Genomic DNA, 20758 nt, shown 5'->3' on the forward strand with positions numbered 1-20758 from the left:
GCTCGAGCTTATGAATTTTATCAGGGCTTTAAATATCAAACAGGTGAGCTGCTTTACCTGCGCTGCATCACGGGAACGCACAACAGGGCAACAATTACCGACACCTGTCCTGCCTGCACAGCATTTACTGCTGACAATTCCCGTCCCTCTTTGTCCTTGGACTTGGCTATCGCTTCCAGAGCCACGGAGCTCCCAGGGTGTAGCTTGCCGTCGCCTTGGAGCCCCGCAGCTGCGAGCGCTCCCCGTTCAGCTTGTTTATGTTTTCCCTTCGCTAGTTGCTCTTTAAATCCTCCGGGAGGACCCTAAACCGGGCTAAAGCGGCGACACCGAGCCCGGGCCACGCACGCCACATCCATCTTGCCATGCGGAGCCGCAGCTGCGTGATCCCCGAGCACGGGGAGGTAAACACGAGGAGCGGGAGGGCCGGGAGCCGGCTGACAGCCCCGCCACACCGGGAGCACGGCGCTGCCCGCCTCATGCCGGCCGGCCACAGGCGGAGGCCGGGCCGAGGGGCGGCGGGGAGGGCACGGCACCGGGCCCTGCCGGGGCCGCCTTAAAGAAGGGGAGAGAGATAAATAAATAAATAGATCAGATAAATAAATAAACGGCGGGGCGGAGGGGCGAAGGCAGCGGGGAAGGAGCCCCCGAACGGCACGAGTGCCTCCGCGCGGGGTCCGTCATGGAGGTGCCGCCTCACCGCCCGCTGGCGGGGGGCAGCGCAGGGCCCCCGCACCCCTCCCCGCCAACCTCCACCCAGCCTCCCGTCCCCGCCGCCGCCTCCCTTACCCCTCCGCAGGGCCTCGTCGTAGCCGAGGAAGCCGATGCGGGACTCCTTGGCGCCCATGGTGCCGCTCAGTCCATGGCCGCGGCGGCGCCCGCCGGAGCCGCTACCGACGGGGGAGGGGGGGCGGGGCCGCCCGGGGGGGGCGGGGGGAGGAGGAGGCGGCGGCCGCGCGCCCGCCCCGCCGCCGCCGCCGCCGCCTCCATCGCGGGTCACGTGGGGCGCGCGCGCCGCGTCACGTGGGGCGCGGGGAGGCCGGGGCGGGGCTCTGATTGGCCAACGCCGAGCCCCCCGTTCCCGCCCGCCCGCCCGGCGGCGCCGTCGCGCGTGCCCTCAGGGGCGGCTGAGGGGGAGCCGCAGCAGCAGCGGCTGCGATGGTCGGAGCTCTGCAGCACCGCGGCCGCGCCGGTGCCTCCTCGGCTCCGGGTTGGCTCCGCGGCCGCAGAGGAAGGAGGTGTGACGAGGAACCACCTGGCTCTGCCCCGGCACAGGCGCTTCGGAAGGTGTCGCTTGCGAAAGCTGTCAGCGCTTTCCGTAGCGTGCAGCGGCGAGAGGAGAAAGGCTGCGGTGCGATGGGGCCCCCGGCGGAACAGCCCCAGTGGGAGGGTGAGAGTCGCAGCACCCTCAAAGTGCACAGGGAACAGCCCCCTCGGAGCTTCACAGGGGATCAGCCCTCAGCCCCCTCAAACGTCGCAGGGAACAGTCCCTCAATCCCCTGGATCTTCTCAGGGGATCAGCCCTCAGCCCCCTCAAACCTCGCAGGTGATCCGCCCTCAGCCCCCTCAAACCGCCAGGGAACGGCCCCTCAATCACCTCGGATCCTCACAGGGGATCAGCCCCTCAGCCCCCCAAAACCTCACAGGAATCATCCCCTCACTGCCCTCAAACCACACAGGGAATCAGCTTCTCAACCCCCCAAAAATAATAGGGGATCGGCCCCTCAAAGCTCTCAGGGGGAGCAGCCCCTCAGCCCCCTCAAACCTCTCAGGGCACGGTGGTTCTCCTCAAAAAGTCCTCTAAGTCGCAGGGCTGCAGGCATGGGGTGACAGTAGGAGGTTCCTGTTCCATTAAAATGTCTTTTCACTGTCTGAAACAGAAACACGGGCTGAATTGTAAAAGGATCAAAACCACCCCTGCCCTTTGCTGTTCTCCAGCATGTTTGCTTTTAGTATTCAGCCCAGGACTGACACAGAATGGGAGGATTTCCCAAATGGCTTTGTTACAACATTAAGCCTGGTAACCTACCCTGGGTCACTCCCGAGCAGAAAATAAGGAGTTTGAAAGAAAACACTGATTTCTAAGGGCAGCTTGTTCCAAGGATTGTTCCTGCCCTGAAACAAAGCCTGTGAAAACACCAGTTGCGAGTCATTCCCTCAGTTACTGTTTCTGCACGGAGTGATCTTGCCACATGGAGCTGCAGAAAGGTCAAGCCAGAGTTGCTTTCTCGCTGATGTAAGTTCATGCGTAGGTATTTTTATAGCAAACATTCCAAACAAATTTCATATCTGATATGCAAAGCCAGGAATGCTGCTTACAGAGACACAGGCTCCAAGGCCAAATTTCTCCTCATGTAATCCAAGTGCAAACACACTACAAATGAAATAACCTCCATAAAGCCTCCTTGTATCTTTTCTGAATTCTTTTTTATCTTAGATTTGGGGCATATCAAAAAACCCTTATCATTTTCAAGCATAAAATCTGCCACAAAGGGACCTTTTACCTCTCTTATGAGGATGAGGGAGAGAACTTAAGTGATTTTTAAAAATATAAATTTAATTGGTGGAAATATGCTTCACTCATCAGCCACTGATTATGTATTTATCATTTAAAGAGCAAAGGTAAATGTAAAGGCAGCAGAGGAATGAGAGGATAGAAGCTGCCTTGATATATATATATCCTCTTATTCCTACCCTACCTTTACATATCTCTACTCAACACAGTTCCTCACCAAGCAGCTTTCAGTTTAGATACAAAATACACTCTTTAAAACGTCTGAGAGTGAATTCAACAAACATGGCAACATGTCAATCAAAAGCCTAAGTTGGCAATACCAGAAACAGCTGGAGAAATCTGTTTTATCTTGTGCTTAAGAGAAATATTCCATGGCATCCCTAGAGCCATGCTCTGGTTGTGATGGATCCCTTTCTTTAAGCATTAACTCTCAGCTGAGGAGATGGGGTTTAATTCCTGACTTCTCTGTCGTGTTTCTGTGTGACCTTAGGTCCAGTAATAATATTTTAATGTTTTGGTTTCTCCTCTGAATTACAAAGATAATGACCAAGTCCCATTTTGCCTGGAAGGAGCAGCACTGGGAGCCAGCCAGCCCCGAGCTGGCAGAGCAGTTAGAGAAAGCAATTAGAGCAGGAAGCTGGGGTAGGGCAGCTCCACACCGATTCCTGCTGCTTTTCAGGCCAATTTCTCCATGCCTGTTTATCCTCAGGCTCTTACTAGAGAGCAACAGCCATTCCCTGAGCACCAGGGCTCACCAGAGATCACAGGACACTGCCAGTCCTGTTTTGTCTACACCCAGCACTGAGGGACCCTGCCAGGACAACTCTGACCCAATGCCTCTGCAGCCACCACAGTTTGCAGAATTATTCCATTTTTATCTGTGATGTCAAGACAGAACCTCTGCTTACAGTTCACACAAACCCCCCTCTCAGGCAGGAGAGATTATCAGGCAGTATAGGGGGTTTAATGACAGCTAAATCATGAAAAAAATGAATGACTGAAATTATAATTACAAATCAGACCCTGCCACCAGGTTACAGTCACAAACAGCCGACTGGGTATTTGGTGCAATGAGGAAGCAGAACCCTCTGGGAGGAGTTCCTTCCACTGTGGGAAGGAAAAGGGATGGAGTGATGGTTCTTAATAATGGCTAACACTTCCTATTGACCAAAAAACCAAAGAAAAGGTGTGACACTTTAGGTATGACACTTCAGGAAAAACCCAACTACAGCTCATGTGCCAGAGGTACAGACAGTGTCCAAGAACCAGCAGAATTCTGTTTGAAGAGCACTTCAAAATCATTTACTGGATCCATTGTACACACGGTGGCCTGCACCAAATTTAATCACAAAGATCCCCTGGATTGGAAAGCCAGGCTGGAGCTCCCGATGGCAGTGTCTTTGTTCAGATTAAATTAAGCATGTTCTCAAAGGCACTGAAGCAAGAACCCAGAGATAAGGCAGTGTGTGCTAACCCTGGGTTAGATCTGGCAGTAAGTTTTTACTGAAGCCTTATTGGGGAGCACAAGATTAAATGTTGCTGCTATTTAAATGCTGTGTCAAAGGTAAATCAAATTAAGATACAGCGAATTCAGACTTGCATTGGATGAACTGAGCTCCTCTCTTGTCACAGAGAAGTGCTGCGTATGCAAATCGAACTGGGCACGTGTCCTTTGAATTGCTGGAATTTATTTAATTATTCGCTAATCAAAAACTAATTCACGAGCACTTAGCAAATATCTTTAAGTGTCTTTGCATGGCTGTCAAGGATGTGAGGCAGAGCAGGTATTTCCAGCTGCACAGGAGCAGCAGGAGCCTGGCAGCACAGCAGCTGTGGGGCTCTGCCAGGCTGCTGCAGTCCAGGGCTCAGGAACGGGGCAAATCCACAGCCCGGGCTCCAGCTCTGCCCACAGCAGGCACTGCAAGGAGAGGGGCTTGGAGCTGCACTGCAAAGGCCTGAACTCAAAAGGGATGAGCCAAACAGCAGAGGAACTGCTGCAGTGGCTCAGAAACACTTCTGAGAACAGCACTGTAAGGCCTTAGGATTTCCTGATTCATGTTCACTAAAACAGAAGCCAAAAATGCAGCTTGGTTGCTGGTCTCTAAATCTGTGCCTCTTGCCCCAATACCTGTCTCCCTGCCCTGGGATATTGTTATTTTTTTAAAGGACTTTTCTTGGCACTGGACAAACACAGGACAATTTTACCCCTTCCTGCTTCAGACAGCCCTGACAGGAGTGTGGCAGAGCACATCCCAAATATTTGAGAAGAGTAGAAAGTGGAAGAGAGATCAAGATGCAATATGAGGATTCAATCAGGTCTGCAGTGGTCAGGGCTAAATGGCTTCATATCTAATTACAGTGAACTGGTGAATGAGAAAAATACCCCGAATCATCATCTGCCAGCCTGATTCTGATGTTATCAGAGAGAGAGGAAATACAAAAGGCTTCCTCAGAGAACAACAGAACAATATTCAAAGTGAAACTTGTATCACATCCCACATTTTCTAGGAAACAAGTGGCTTAGGGTGGTAGCAGAGGGTGACAGATTTAAATGAACTCAGGGGGAAATAAAAGGAGCAGATTCTTACCAGGTCCCTCCTACTGTTGTCATGTAGGCTGTACTCCCACACTATTGCCAGTATGAGCTTTGGAGTGGAATACTGCAGGGGAAAATGAAAAATGTCATTTAAAAAAAGTATTTCAAAATGAAATGAAAGTCATCCCCCTTGTTGAAGGGACATGCTAATGAGGGCAGTGCTCACCAGGGCTGCAGTGTGGTGTAGCCAGGGGACTCTCAGAGTGAGTCGATTGGGATTTTTCCCCTCATTTCCAGTTTGAGGGCACTTCCCTTTTCACACCTGCCCTAGAGATCCCCTCTTCCCAGAACTCCCGTGACCTTTTGGAGCAGCTGCCCATCCCCACCCCCCTGTCCCAGCAGCCAGGCCCTTGCCCTGGCATCATCCCCTGCTGGTTCCGGGCAGCAGCAGCAGCAGCCACCTCCTCCCCTCCTTTTTCCTGGTGAGCTCCAAGCGGGGCGGGGACAGGGAGAGAACAGCGTCCCTCTGTCCCAGAGGGCTGAGCTCCGGTGACAGCTCAGTGTGGGGGTGACAGGCACTGCTGCACAGGCAGGAGTGACAGCCCTGCTCTGCACACCCACACGTGCCAAACGCCAGACCTGTACATCAGGTTGTGGCAGCTACAGGAACAGGGCTTGGATGGCACTGCCCAGGCTCTGGAAAGGGCAGCAAGGGAAGTGGGAGCATCCCTCAGACCTCACCTGACCCGTGGGCTACCTCTGTTTAATTCTGCCACCCCTTTAGGAGAGAATTAATGAATGTTTCTGCTGAGCCTCTGAGCCCTGGCTGTTTGTGTTCAGGGAGCCCGTGACAGGTTTAAAGCTGCTCAGAAGCGCTGCTCACATCACTGCTCAATCCATAATTTCACTCCTGTTATTAATAGTAGATCTCCACAGCCCAGGAAAGTGAGGCACGTCACACACGTTCACAGCTATTTTAAGGTTTGTGGGTAAGTGGTCCCCCACTTTTCCTGCAGTTGCCTTTGAGAGACAGAGAAGAAAACACCATAAGGCACCCTCCACTCTTGATATTCTCCTAAGCAAGGCTTCCCTGTGCGTGGAAGGGTGGCACGATCACACTTGAGGCCCACAAAGAACAGTGACAAACTCTTCCTTCCTGGCAGACTTTGCTGCTGCTCCTCCAACCCAGGGGTAACAGGGTGCCACAGCTAATGGCAGTCAGGAGTTAAGTGTAATGCCTTGGATATTCATAAAAACATCACGTCCTTCCCGCTTTTCTATCAACCTGTTTGATTATGCCTTATACAGGGAAAGTGTGACAGAATTAATCAGCCTGCTGGAGTGCACACTAAGGGAACAGATGAGCTTTGGCAAGACTGTTGTTAGCACTGAAAAACTGTGACAAAAAAGAGGCAGACTGCAATCCAGACACGTGTCATTCAGAAAATGAGACATGCTATGATTTATCAACGTACCAACAATTGAGGGAAATAGAGATCTCCCATTTCAAAGTGTTGTCTCTGTGTAGATTAAGAGTAGTATCTGTCATCAGGAAACAATGGGAGAAGAAATGTATTTGGTAAAAGCAATTCTGTGCTCCCTTGTAGACAGAAACCACTGTGGTGTTGGAATGGAGGTAAAGGATTTCTCTGCAGTTCCATCCAGGGCAGTAAAAAACACCAGCGTTGTGACAGGAGGAAGTGCAAATAATTAATACCAGATCAAATGAAAGGAGTGGCTTTGCAAGAAGTGACTCATGTTGACTGTGCTCTGGGAAGGCCCAGATTGCCTGGTGGAAGGAGGAGTCTGTGTGGCCCTCAGAGCACAGCACACAGCGGGCAGGGATGCACCACAGGCACCTCTCCCCTGCAAAGAAAGGGCTGCTTTCTTCTCAGCTCAAAGGCTGCTGCTCACAGCGTCCCCAGCACTGCAGCACTTTGATTGTTGTGTACAGAGAAAGCAACACCAAAGCATCAAACACAGACCAACTTGGGGAACATTTTGCCAGCAGCTGATCCAGTGGGAAGCGCATCTCAAAACAGCAGGGCAGCAGAGCAAAACAAAAGCCACAGAGCCAGAGCTGTTGTGTCATTTGGCACATCCTGGCACTTGCCTCAATTCTGCTTCAGAACTTGCAAGGGAAGGCCAAAGCTTCTTATTTGCTAATTAAGGTTTCACACGATTCAAACACTGAACAAAGGACATCCCCAAACAGAGCAACCTGCCAGCCTTGGTGCCCCTGCCAACAGGCTGATGTCTCAGTTCAGTGCTCTCCCAACACAGAGTGAAAGAGCTCTGGACAATGGCACATCCAAATGTGCACACACACACACATTTTTCTGCTGGCATGCACACATTACCTCTGAGCAGGTTCTAAAAGTTCCACCTCCCTGTTTTTGTTAAAGACTCCAGACACCCTGCAGACAGGGGGGAAACAGGCATTAAAACAGCAGACCTCTATTTTATGGTGTCAAATGGCTAATAATAGTAATTAAGGATCTTACAGTCCTTTATCAAGAGGCATTATCTAAGATGGCATCATGCCTGTAATCAGAGCCAATGAAAAACTGTTTGATCAAGACAAGAAGGCAACTAAAACAGTCTGATGAGTTGCCATCTGCTCAGGCCACCCCAGCCCTGGATCCAGCAGAGAGCCCCTGCAGGACACTGACAACCAGGTGGTTTTCCTGTCATTTCAGCTGAACCCTCGCTGCCTGTCCTTGTGTTCCAGAGGATTCCCAAACCCAAACATGAGAGATCACTGCTGAACACGCAGCTCTGACAACATTTTGCTTTGCCACTCTTATGGATTGATTGTGCACGTGCAGCAAGGTAAAGCATTAGGGGTTCATCAGAATTTTGCCTACCTTATTAAGTATTTGCATGTATATTTATTTATAAAATGTATGGTTAATTGATCCATAAAAGCCTTTGGTACTCACTCAGCCTCTGGGTAAAAGTCAAGGTACTCCCAGAAGAGCTTTTGACCCAGCAATTGTAATAAAATTTAGGCCTGGAGTATGGAGTAGAGTCTAGAGCAGATTCTTAGCAATAGAAGACAAGTTCAGGGTAGATGAAGGTTGCCAGATTGTCACAGTTTGAAAAAGAAAATTGGTATATCCAAGGAAGGAGCAATTTGAAGTTTTTATAAAGCACTCGGACACCACAATGATGGGCAAGAGTTTCTTCACTCATTTTGCTTTCTCTTATCACTTCCCAGCTGTTTCTTCCACTTTCAGGTAGTTTCAATTTATCCTTCTATTTTTACCCACACATTTCACTAACAGCCTTTGAGTTGAGATTCTTCTGGCTTTAGTGCTGAGGTGCCAGCTGTGCATCCCTGCAAGCTGGTGCATGGATGACCTTGAAAATTTCTGGGAAGCCAATCAGGAGGTGCTTGCAAACAGTTTCCTATCTCCCAGAGAGCATCTCTCTGGTTTTAGCTTTAGATATAAATCACATTCTAACATCCAGAGCATTGTGCAGGCACTACCCAGCTAATGCCAGCCCAAACCCCTCCCAGCCTGTGCCCTGTTATTGCCTAAGTAACAGCTCCTCCATCCCCCTGCAGCCAGCCCAGGGAGTTCTTTCTGCTTCCTTCTCTGCAGGAATATTAAACCAGAATGAGAATGAAGAGAGCTGTTAATTTTATGGCACGGCAAGGAATCCAAAGGTCTTCAGATCACACTTTCTCCTCAGTCTTTTAATTGCAAAATTATACTTCAAGATTTGACACAAGTTTCTCACCTCCCTGTTTTCAAGCTACTAGCAAGATAAACCAGACAAAAATAATTCTTTATTCCTACTCTGCAGAGCCTGTTAATTTCAGATAGGTGAAATATTGCTAATTAGTAGCATATTCTAACAGAACTTGTGATTTTACAGAGAGCTATGTCAAACTAAACCAGATTAGGGGTCAGAATGTGCCAATCTTTTCATTGTTGTCACTTTGTGATTTGTGTTCCTCCTCAATATGTGCCCTCCCAGGTTCTTGCAGCCCTTGGCTAGCACTGCTCAGCTGCTCCACAGTTATTCCTCACACCAGACACTCACAGCACGCTCTTCTCACATTTTCTCTAAACATTAGGTACAACAGCAGAAATAGAAATTGGAGATTTAGAAGCAAGAGACACCGGAATCTGGGTGGAAACAGATGACTAACAGAATTTTTGCTAAATAAAAACATGAAAAGGGGTAAAAAAAAGATTCCTGAGCAGACATAATACCTTTCTTTTTCTGGATAAGTGCTAATCTAGGCCCTGGAACACTCCCACTTCTAGATATGATGCTTAGTAACATGTTTCTAATTTAGAATTTTAGATTTTAATGAAAATAATGGGAATGCTCCTTAAATAAGTTAGAATGAAACTTCCTGTGGTCTCCTCCAGGTCCCACATTTTTTGCCTTTGCCAGTTTGAGACTAACTCCACAATGCTTGGCCAGCAGTGTGCCATGACCCTTCCCTGTGTTCCCTACAGCCATCCAAGTGCCTTTCCTTTTGATTAAACTTCACCTCCCAAGATGGAAATTCATGGATAACACCCTGCACAGGGGATCTGAGCATCTAGAGACCCCGTGGGGAGTTACACAAGCAATAAATCTCCAACCCCATTTTTGGGGCAGATTAATATTCTCTAAGTTACTCCTGCCATAAGCTATAAACAGCAGAATATGCACTTCTGTGCATTCCAGCATGTTGTGGGAGATCATAAAGGCACTTAATATATTATTTAAGCCATTTAAGCAAGATAGCACAAGTGCTGTAATTAGCAACAGTTCTCCAAATCCCCATATGCCAGACAAAGGCTCACGTTCAGCATTTCCAGCCTGGTAGGAGGGCATCAGAACATCACAGAAATAAATACCATGCTCTGCTTTTTTTTCCTGCTGCCAATCTCAGCAGAGCCTGTTTCACTACAGCTACTCCCCTGCACCACCATACAAGAGACCCAAAGTATAACATAGACTGCCCTTTTTTGGGTTTATTTTAGGAATAACAGGCTGCTCAAAGCTTTAAGAAAGAGAAACAAAGCCACTTCTCCTGACAGACTGGAGGGGAACTTCCTTGCTTTTTCCTTTGAATAAAGCCAAAATACAAGGAAAACCAAAACTTGCCTTCCTCTGGAATATCCATGAACTGAGGTCAGCGTTAGGTGGGAGTTCAGCACTCCAAGCAGAGGCACCCTCTGTGCACGAGGGTCAGGCTCAGGGCACTGGGGTGGGAGCTCAGCAGTGAGAGGAGAGGCAGGGTGAGCACACAAAGGGCAGCAGTGGCAGCTCAGGGACAGAGCTGAATGCTGCCACCAGCCTGAGCTTCACTGCCCTTGGAACCCCGGGACACAAAAACCAAAACCAAACAAAGAACGTGGCTGGGACAGACACCAAAATCCTCCAAAGGAGATCCAGAACTGAGAGCCTCTGCCACCAAGGGGGCTGTGAAATCGGGGGTGCCATGGCTCAGAGAGGGGAGATGCTGTCCCCTGCCCCATCCCCAGGCAGCACCAACTGGGAGATGTGTACCAGGCTCATCATTTTCCAGCCTTCTCTGAGTCATTGGGGAGAGGAAGTGACCAAGGCTGGTATCACCTAGAGAATTCATATTCCATCATCCAAAAGATTAACAAAAGAAGTCAAATTATTTTCAGTACAAAGAGATACCTAACTTCTTACAGATTTGATTTTATAAGTAGCACCTAAGGGACAGGCTCATTAACATCTCATTAATAATGCCTATTTTAATTTGCATAAACCCCTAAAAACTCACAAAGCACGATAAAAACAAAAGCCTTTAACTACCCTGTTTCTCACAGGCTGCAAGTTGAAGAAGTGTGGAGGAAGCTGATAATGCTCTTTCAGTTCCTGAGGACTTCAGGCAGCTATAAAAGTGATAGGACATTGGCAAACACCAACACTCAGCTCACAAACAGCTGGCTGAGAAGTTGAAGACAAACATCTGGAGGACTAAAATAGTGCAGGAATACCTGAAAATACTATTGAGAAGGAGCACCAGCACCAGAGGTTGGTCACTTATCCCTTTGGGCACTCTGGAGGGTTTGGCTGCCTGTGTCTGTCTCTCTTGGAACACACCTGAGGTGGATAAAAGAGATGCAGATGTGTTTCTGGTTTCCACACACCACTGGTCACCAATCCCACTTGTGTTTAGACCACATTAATTGCAAACAAGTGGTTAAATGAGCAACTCCCTGCAGGTACCAGAAAGGAACTGCTCTGGCAGTTCAGATGCCTCTAATGTTGCCACACAGAAACAAAAACTGGCTCAAATTCTCTTTCAGATCCCTTCCCCTGGCACAAGATTTGGTAAGTGGAGCCAATAGGCACCCAGCTGCAGGGAGAACATCATCTTCATCACCCTTCATCACCAGGGAAGGAATTTCCAGATGGAATTAGCAAAGCCTCCACCCCTACAGTCCGAGCAGTGGCTGAGTATCATTAATCATTCCATCAAATGGAGCATTCACCACCCTCCTGGTAAGGACAGGTTGCTGGAAAACATTCCTGATTACAATTCCTATTGAGCATTGCACTGCAGCACATCTGGCAGCAGTGTCTGGGGTTGATGTTTAACTAACCACATGTACAGGCAGTTGGTTTAAGTACAATGCAGAATACCTGTGCATTTATCTGTGTTATCAGCTCTCCTTCCTGTGACCTATCAGTACATAAATACCATATCAAATGCCTGCATATATTATACACACCAGATTCATCACATCACACGTGGTAATCGTGGTAGATCTGCCCAAAGCAGCAAATAACAACCAGCAGCAGACACACAACATCTTCACAACTGCTTCCTTTTTGGCTCTATGCCTGCTCTGCACTGCAAGAGCTGCTGCACCAGAGGAGTTGGTTAATGTTTGCACTTGCACAGCTCCTGGAAGATGAAGGCACTCAAATATAGAAATTAATATTCACAGGAGAGCTGTCAGGGGAAGAGTTTTCCCTGAGGTGCTCTGTTTCAGTACAGTGTGTTTGACTGGCACTTGGGCTCCTTTCCTTCATGGGGAGAAACAGGAGAGACATAATCTGTTTGTACTCTGATTTTCCCCATCCAATTAGAACATCCTTTCAAAGCATTCCTGTTGCAGGTAGGCAGGATAGACTTCCAGAGATGTGGTCTCTCTTACACCACCTTCCAGCAGAGAGGCTTCCCAGGAGAAAGCAGTGTTGTCTCCCCAAGGAGGGGGAAGGACACAGCCACAGGCTTCCCTCATGCCTGATCTCTCAGGAGTGAAGCAGGGTGATGGACAACTTCTAAATCCACCAAGCTCCTCAGATGAAGGCTGCCCAGAGAAGTCCATCTGTGCCTCCCACTTGCACATCCCTGGCTTTGGCTGAGCTCCGAGTGCAGCCAGCACTGAAAGGGAGAACAAAGCCTTGGCTTTGCAAGGGGAACTCAAGGCCCTCTCAGTGCTCTGCAGAGCCAAGTGTACACATGATAAGGCAGGAGAGCCATTCCACACTGCAGTCACATGCCATGTGGGCTATAATCTCACAAGGACACAGATATGGCCATGCAAATATGGGTTATGCCTGTGCCAACATCCAGCTCCTGTCCCTGGAGCTCCTGAATGGCGTTAATCTGGCTGCTAATGCAGGAGAAAGCTTGTGCTGGAGAGGCTGCATTTCTGCTGGCTCTGACCAGCCAGGAGCCTGCTGCCCTTTGGCACCTTGACTGGAGGGGTGAGGACACCAGCTGGCTCCTTGTTCCAGTCTCTGCAGGTGAGGGGGAGAGGAGCTGCCTGTCTCAGTGGGGACAGGTGACACAACTGCAGGCAGCAGGCACAGCGAGGGGGTGGGTGGGAACAGGCATTGAGAAACCAGCTGCATTTGCAACACCCCCTTCACCCAAACCACTTCTAACAGAGTCCTCACAACAGCCAGGCTGAGGCAGCACAGCCACACTCTCAGCTATCACCTCTGCTTCCCTCTGCAGAGTTTATCTTGTGTAAAGCAACACCTAACACTGTAAATCCTAGTGAATTAAACAATTGTAATGTACCTCAGGTGGGCCAAGCAAACCTCACTGCCAAGTTAGCAAGAAATTCCCTTTGCATCTGTTCAGCACCTGCCTGTGAAAGGCTCCTGCATCCAGAGCTGACAGCAAAACCCAGACAAGGGGGAGGAAGAAAACACAGGAGGCAAAATGCCACAGACATCTTAAGGGGGAGGGCTTGTCTTCATGGATTTTTGTCACTATTAAATCCAGCCATGGGTAAAAGCCAAACTTCCCTAAGACAGCCTGAGATCAAGAACCTGCCTTTGTTTCAAACCCACCCATAGGTGTCTTCCCAAGGTGACACCTGCTGTGGGCATTGGGCTCAGCTGGAGCTGCACGAGGAATTCCTGAGCAAAATCATCCCAATTTCTGCCAGGAGCAGCACCAGGCCAGAGAGACCTCAGACAGAGAGAGAGAGAGAGAGGCCTTTGTGCAGCCTGGGATGACTGAGGGTGCCAGAAGCGACCTGGCACAGGAGCACAGCTGAGTCACAGCTGCAGCAATTGCACCAATTGTCCCAGGGACACAACAATTGCACTTGTCTGACTGGTCAGCCCATGGCAGCAGCACAGGGCAGTTCTCTTTGTGAAAGCCTGCAAGTAAACTTCCAAAACAAAATCCCTTTAACTCCAAGCCTTTCCAGGCTTCTCCCTGGCAAGGGCAGTTTACTGAGAGGTCATGCAGGAGAAAGAAATCTCACTGCTGCTGGCTTTCACCATCACCTGTGAAGGAGATAACCCTGAATTCCCATTACACTGGGATGGAATTGAGGTCTCAGCTCCAGCCAGCTCCCTAAGAACACCCAAGGTGCAGCCCAAGGTCCCTGTTGCCCATCAAAACAAATGGGCTTTTTCCCCATCAGAATAAAAGTTTATTTTTGTGCAAAGGGTCTGTCAGTGGTTACACTCCCAAGCCAGACCTGAGCAGCAGAAGGAGGAGGAGGAGGATGAAGTTTGAACTCACAATCCACATCCTGCCTTCTGCTCTCTGGGGGGAATTTGTCTCCCTCTTCTCAGGATGGACATAAAGCAACTGCACAGTCTGCAAAAGTACATCAAGAACAAGCAAATGGATGAGAAAATGGGAAATTTAAAGCCCAAAAGGTGCTCCTGCTGTACTGATTTAAGGGGATGACCATATCTGCAGCATCTGTGGCTTGATCCATGTCAAAGGAGAAGCCTGTTACTGAGAAATCTGTTTATCAGCAGTACTTTCCCTGCTGCTCTGGGTGGCTGAGTGATGTTCACAGTCTTCAGAGCTCTTTGCTCATCCCATGCTTCCAGTCAAGCTTTACAGGCCCAATCTGATCCACAGCTTTTTCTGACTCTAGGAATTCAACTTTGAAACAGGCCACCAGGTCAGGGCCAGCCTGGATTGCCAGCAGTGCTCTGTGTGCCTGAGCATCACCTGTGCAAGGGAAGGAAAGGACATCGAGCTCCCTGAGAACACAGACTCCAAAGGGTTAACTCAGAGCCAACCAGAAACATCTCCTGAGCACAGGCTGGGTGCACCAGGAAGTTCAAATGTCCACAAGAAACATGGACTTGAGAGTTCATTAAAAAATAATTAGAATCAGATAGACACAGGGGAAAAAAAAGAAAAAAGTGTCAACCAAGAAATTGTTTTGAGGAAAGCAGAAAACAGAGAGTAACAAGGACTATTTGTTGGTTACTGGGACATGTGCCTGCTTCATGTTTAGGAGGGAGCTGTGGTCATTTGATAGCTGGGAGTGATAAGACCACAAAAAAAGTGTGAGGCCACAGGTAAACAGCTCTCTCCTCCAGCTGGAGAGAAAGGGGAAGCCAGCCAGCTTTTGCTTTTAGTTTCTGGGGAAACAAAACCATTTATTTCTTCCTAAGGAAGAAATAATAATAATTAATTCCTTTTTATAATAATAATTAATTTTATATTAATATAAATATAAAATAATTTATATATTTTTATATAAAATATAAAACATTTTTATAATAATAAATAATATTTTATAATAAGAATTAAATCCTAATTATTTCTTCCTAAGAAATAATAATTAATTCCTTTTTATAATAATAATTAATTTTATATTAATATAAAATATAAAATATTTTTATATATTATATAAAATATAAAATATTTATATAATAATAAATAATATTTTATCATAAGAATTAATTCCTAATTGTTTCTTCCTAAGGAAGAAATAATAATAATTATTTATATTATATAATTATAATAATTATATATTATTTATATATAATTCTTATATATATAAGAATAATATAATAATAATATAATAAGAATATATATTATAATATAATAATAATATAATAAGAATATATATTATAATATAATATATATTCTTATTGTATATTTATATATTATTATTATATATTATATATTATTATTATAATTATAATAATATAATAATATATAATAATATATATAATATATATAATACTATAAATAATATAATAATATATAATATTATATATAATATATAATATATAATATTATAGATAATATAATATATAATATATAATATATAATATATAATATTATATGGTATATATTAATATATAATATTATATAATAATATATAATATTATTATATTATAGTAATATAATAATAATATATAAGAAAAATATAATAATAATATAATAATATATTATTATATATATAATAATTCTTCCAAGAAGACATTCCATCCAGGAGGGAATCAAACCCACTATAAAGAAAAACCCAACCCCAGATTCCTGCTGGTAGCAGAGACACCGAGATGAGGGGAGAGGCCCTGAGGGAGCAGCCGGGGACAGACAGAGGAACCGCAGCTCCATTGCAGCACAGCCCTGCAGGCCTGGGCACCCTCAGCTAAGGACAAACAGCATTGCCCCTCAAATGAGTATTGAACAGCAAAAAATCCTCCAAACACCCTTCCATCCTTTTGCTCCCTAAAAAGCCACCGCAAACCCTTCAGCTCCACATCTTCCCATGCAGGAGGGAATAAAGGCCGGGCCCGGAGCTGGTGCAGGATCGGCCCGTGGGGCCCGGGGGTGCTGAGGAGCCTCCAGCGAGGCTGGGCTGGCCGGGAGCGGTGACAAACCCGCCGTTATGTAACGGGTGACAAATGCCTTTTGTTATGCAAGACAAGTGGGAGAAAAATCAGCATTTTCGGCTCCCTGCTCGAGCACAAACAACAGGCTCCGGCTCCGGGGGACACCGGCACCGAGCAGCAGAAAGAGATGCCTTGGAAACGCCTCCTGATTCTCATGAGTCAACAGAAAAATGCAGAATCAATATTTAATTTGAAGGGATTGAGGTTGTCAGCACGGTCATTTGATGATTTTGGGGGTTTTGTTAAGGAGAGGCCAGTGGGCAGCCATCCACCAGCCATCTAAAATGAGGGAGCTACATCCCCTTTGCTCAGCATTTGGGGTTCGAGGCTTTTTAAATTAAAAATTTAAATTGGTATCAATATAATTTCGTAATAAAACTAATAAACCCAAAAGCCACACACATCTGACTTTAAGCTCTGGTCCCAGCTCTGTTTTTACACTCGGTGGAAATCCCAGCTCCGAGCTGGAAGCGAGAATCCTCTGCCCTCTCCTGGCTCCTGTGGGCGGCTGAAAGTGCAGAAATCAGCCTCGTATCCCGCTCTGGGGAAGGAATCGGGCTCCTGCGCTCTCGGAGACCCTGAAAGCGTTTGGTTAAAGAATAAAACTCCAAGCAGCGTGAGCTCTGGCATCAGGAAGGTTCTTCATCCCCGCACTGCCCAAGGGATGCGCAGCTTCCCCGGCGCACCCTGCCCAGCGCCACCCCCGGTGCCGCACGGCCACAGCGCCATCCAGCGGCAGCTCCCGCAGAGCCCCGAAACGCCAATGCCCTGGGCCGGGAAAGGGCCGGGCTGGGGACGCTCAGGGAGCTGCTTGGGCAGGGTGGCACCGAGCGAGCAGGGACAGCACGGACACACGGGTGGCACCGGCACTGCCAGCACGGGCCCCTGCAGGGATAAACCCAGCGCAGGGACGGGACCGTCACCCCCCAGCTGATTGCTGCTGCTGCCGCCCCAAGCGTGAGTCAGCCCGCGCTGCTCGGTCACGTTAAACCCTCTGAATGTGCCTTTATGTTCCTTTTTTTCCGTTTAAGCAATCCTGCTGTCCTTCAGAACAGAACCCGACTCGGTTCCAGGACTCACAGGAAAGATTGAAGCAGCTTTAAACCAGTTGTACCTTGAGGAACAGCCAGGTAAGAGAGACTGTCACCACCAACGCCTGTAAGGTCACCGCCCAGCAGGGACAGGTGAGCACTCACACAGCCACTGTCACACTGCCACTGAGCAGGGTGAACATTGTCCTGCTCACACAGAGCCTTTACACCTGGCATTTTCACAGAAGGATGAGCAGGGGCAGATGGGATCAGTGCTGGAGGAGCTGGGCAGGCTGAGCTGCTGTCCCAGAGCAGCAGCTGGAGGAGCTGCTCCAGCAGGGAGGGAGGCAGTGAGCAATGAGCCATGGCTTTGTTGGCAGCTCAGGTAATTAGGGTGTCCCTGCCTTGCAGTCTGGATGCTCCAGCATATTTGTGGTTTGCTCTGGGCCCACCCAGCCCAGCCACACGTTTGTCTTCCCCAGCAAAAATGCAGCCCGACCTGTAGCAGGGGTGTTTGTGCCTCCCGGTCCCTGCACACCCCAAAGGTGCAATGAGAGAGGAGAGGCAGCTGCTGACAGCGCCGGCCCTGCCACAAACAGGAGCCCGGGAAGGAGGCTCTGTCCCACACAAACCCATTTTCAAGCTGCTGAAACACAGCCACGTGTCCTGTGGGAGTTCTCAGGCACCCAGAACCAGCTCGTTTCTCATCTCTTTTCTCCCCAGTCTCTCTCTCTTTACCTCTGAAATGTCCAATCTGGTCTGTAACAGCTCAGAGGGAGCCCTTTAAATATAAATAGGGAAACAAAGTCAAACCCCAGGAGCTGCCGGACAACGCGATCCAGAGGCTGAGCAGGAGTCCCTCGGTGCCCTGGCGGCTCCGGGCGATCCTGCCCGGCCGGGGAGGGAAACACCAGGCAGCCAATTCCTGCGGGGAGAGAGGCACCAGAGACACGCAGCGCCTGAAACGCCCCAAATCAGCGCCACTGAAATGCGAGAGCGCCCCTGGGGCTGGGACTGCTCCGTGCCCAGAGCGGGGCCGGGCCCGCAGAGCAGCCCCAGCTCCGCTGCTCCCCGTGCTCCTGAGCCAAGGCGGCTCCGGGATGCAGAACCCATCCCGGGGACACACTGGGCTCACCAGGGTCTGTTCTGCCTTCCAGTTACTTTAAGGGGCTTTTCAGGTTCGCAGACACCCTCAGAGAGGTCAGTGGGAATTAATCAGTGCAGCATCCTCACCCGAACAAAAGCAGGGAATCCAGACTGTCTCCATGGTTTCCCAGAACCACAAAGTCCTGCAATACTTGCAGTGTCATAGCAACAAGCTCCAGCCAAATGAAAATTCTGTCCTTTTAGACCATGGGATCTTATTTATGATGATCCTGGAGATCCCTTAGACTTGTGCATCAGCACCAAGACTGGGTTAAGGCTCTGAAAGTACCAGACCTACCTTCAGTGCATCATTCCTCGTGTACAAACCCCAACCATGGCAGAGCAGCTTCTGGAGGAAGCAGCAGCTGCTCCTTTCCTTGCTGGGGCAGAAACTCCTCTTGCAGGGACTTGGCTGGGCTGGATCACCATTGGGCTTGATGATCCCAAAGGTTTTTCCAGCCTGAATGGTTCTGGGATTCTGGATGACTCTGGCTGGGCTTTGGGGCTGGCCACATTTGATTCATGGTTCAATCCAAGCTTTAAGGAAACACCAGAAACATCAATAAATCTTTCAGTCTGACCAGCAAATCCCCCAAAGATCCTTCACTGCCCTGTGCTGGAATGGGACAGCTGGGTGGGGGCTCAGTTACTGCCCTCACCTCTGAACCCAAGCAAGAAAAACCCTCCTGGATTCCTTTGGGGGACCATTCTCAGGATCAGGACCACAGATTTCCTTTCTAAATGTGGATCCATCCCCACAGCTGGCCAGGGATTCCTGCCTGTGCTGCCCTGCCTTGGGAGGCTGTGGTGTCTCCCCCTCCCAGGCAGCAGGGCAGGCACTGGTGTGGTGCTGACCTGGATCTTGAGGGATTTTCCCTGGATAACAGAATAATGCCTGCAGCTAAAGGTAACCCCAATGCAGGAATGGCTGTGGCTGCCTTAGCAAAAGGCTGTCTGCCCTCAAAGTGTCACACTGCTTTAAGAGGGAACTCAGCAAGGCTGCTCAGGACTTGGATTATCCCACAGTTTTTCCAGTAGGACTTGAGTGACTTAGAAGTGACAGGAAAGCTCTCAAGGAAAACTGAGCTCTGCCAGAAATAACCTCAGCTTCCTGACCAGGTGACAAAGAGGAAAGATTTCACCTTTGGGGCTCCTGCTCCAAGTAGGATCAGAAAATTTTTGGAATAAACTCCAGGGTGCAATGTTACAGGGATTGCCTTTCCTGCTGCTGGATTTTAGAAGATGGCAGAGGCAGCTGGACTTGCTCTCCCCAAAAATCAGCAGAACAGCCTCATGCATACCTCAGTCTTCCCTTCACCTGGGCAGAAGTTTCAGGGTTGCTGCTGTTAATTCTTCCTTTACACCAGCAAACAGAATTATCTGCAGTCTGCTGTTGTTGGCTTTTTCTTGGCAGCCTGGATCCAGCACTCCCCAGTTGTCCTTTCCCTGGGGAGGAATTGAGAAAGCTGCAGACACAGACAGACACCCAGGGATATCCATTTCCATCCTGGAATTCAGGCCACGGGAGCAGAGCTGGCCCTGCCTCAGCCAGGGCCTCTGGGGTCACCCTCGTGAGCCTGGGCAGTGTTCCAGGGCCTTCAAAAATGGAAATCTCACCCTGTGAGACCGGGGAGGCCTCTGCACAGCTGGGCAGCTGCAGCTCACACAAACCTGATGGTTTAAAAATAAAAACCCCCAGAAATGCTGACTTTTCACCCACTCTATGCTCAGGCAGCCACAGGAGATGTTTGGTGCTGCCAGTGCACACTTGCAGGAGAGAATTTGCGTTCCCATGGCTACTTTGGGGGAAAACCCCAAGAACAGGGAAGGATCTGGGCAGGATCCACATCTTGCAAGAACCCCAGGCTCCCCCCTCCCCCTGTGCACATTGCACAGGCACCAACACAACTCCATCCATAAGGACTGACCCCAAAGCTCCATCCATAAGGATTGACCCCAAAGCCCCATCCATAAGGATTGACCCCACAAAGCCCCATCCATGAGGATTGACCCCACACAGCCCCATCCATAAGGATTGACCCCAAAGCCCCATCCATAAGGATTGACCCCACAAAGCCCCATCCATAAGGATTGACCCCACAGCCCCATCCATAAGGACTGACCCCACACAAGCCCCATCCATAAGGACTGACCCCACACAAGCCCCATCCATAAGGACTGACCCCAAAGCCCCATCCATAAGGATTGACCCACACAAGCCCCATCCATAAGGATTGACCCCACACAGCCCCATCCATAAGGACTGACCCCAAAGCCCCATCCATAAGGATTGACCCACACAAGCTCCATCCATAAGGATTGTGACCCCACACAAGCTCCATCCATAAGGACTGACCCCAAAGCCCCATCCATAAGGATTGACCCCAAAGCCCCATCCATAAGGATTGACCCCACACAAGC

General features: G+C 48.8%; 2 protein-coding genes across 6 annotated transcripts in view; one reads left to right on the forward strand and one right to left on the reverse strand.

Annotated features, from left to right (window-relative positions):
* USP32 (ubiquitin specific peptidase 32) overlaps positions 1-1004 on the reverse strand; it is a 71460-nt gene extending 70456 nt beyond the window's left edge. For 4 of the 5 annotated variants that reach the window (XM_074557301.1, XM_074557297.1, XM_074557299.1 and 1 more), the window contains exon 1: positions 787-1004. In XM_074557301.1, coding sequence (XP_074413402.1) covers positions 787-844 — 58 coding nt within the window. In that variant the 5' untranslated portion in view covers positions 845-1004. The remainder of the gene's footprint in view (positions 1-786) is intronic. The other variant, XM_074557300.1, reaches the window with a different exon arrangement.
* LOC113459887 (uncharacterized) lies at positions 784-20308 on the forward strand. Its single transcript, XM_074557302.1, has 6 exons — positions 784-2233; positions 7748-7880; positions 10859-11066; positions 11342-11537; positions 17192-17290; positions 19752-20308. Exon 1 carries the CDS (start codon positions 860-862, stop codon positions 1799-1801), a length of 942 nt encoding a protein of 313 aa, XP_074413403.1. The 5' UTR covers positions 784-859; the 3' UTR covers positions 1802-2233; positions 7748-7880; positions 10859-11066; positions 11342-11537; positions 17192-17290; positions 19752-20308.
* The last annotated feature ends 450 nt before the right edge of the window (positions 20309-20758 follow it).

The sequence above is a fragment of the Zonotrichia albicollis genome, chromosome 22, assembly GCF_047830755.1.
Source record: "Zonotrichia albicollis isolate bZonAlb1 chromosome 22, bZonAlb1.hap1, whole genome shotgun sequence".
NCBI classification, from domain to species: domain Eukaryota; kingdom Metazoa; phylum Chordata; class Aves; order Passeriformes; family Passerellidae; genus Zonotrichia; species Zonotrichia albicollis.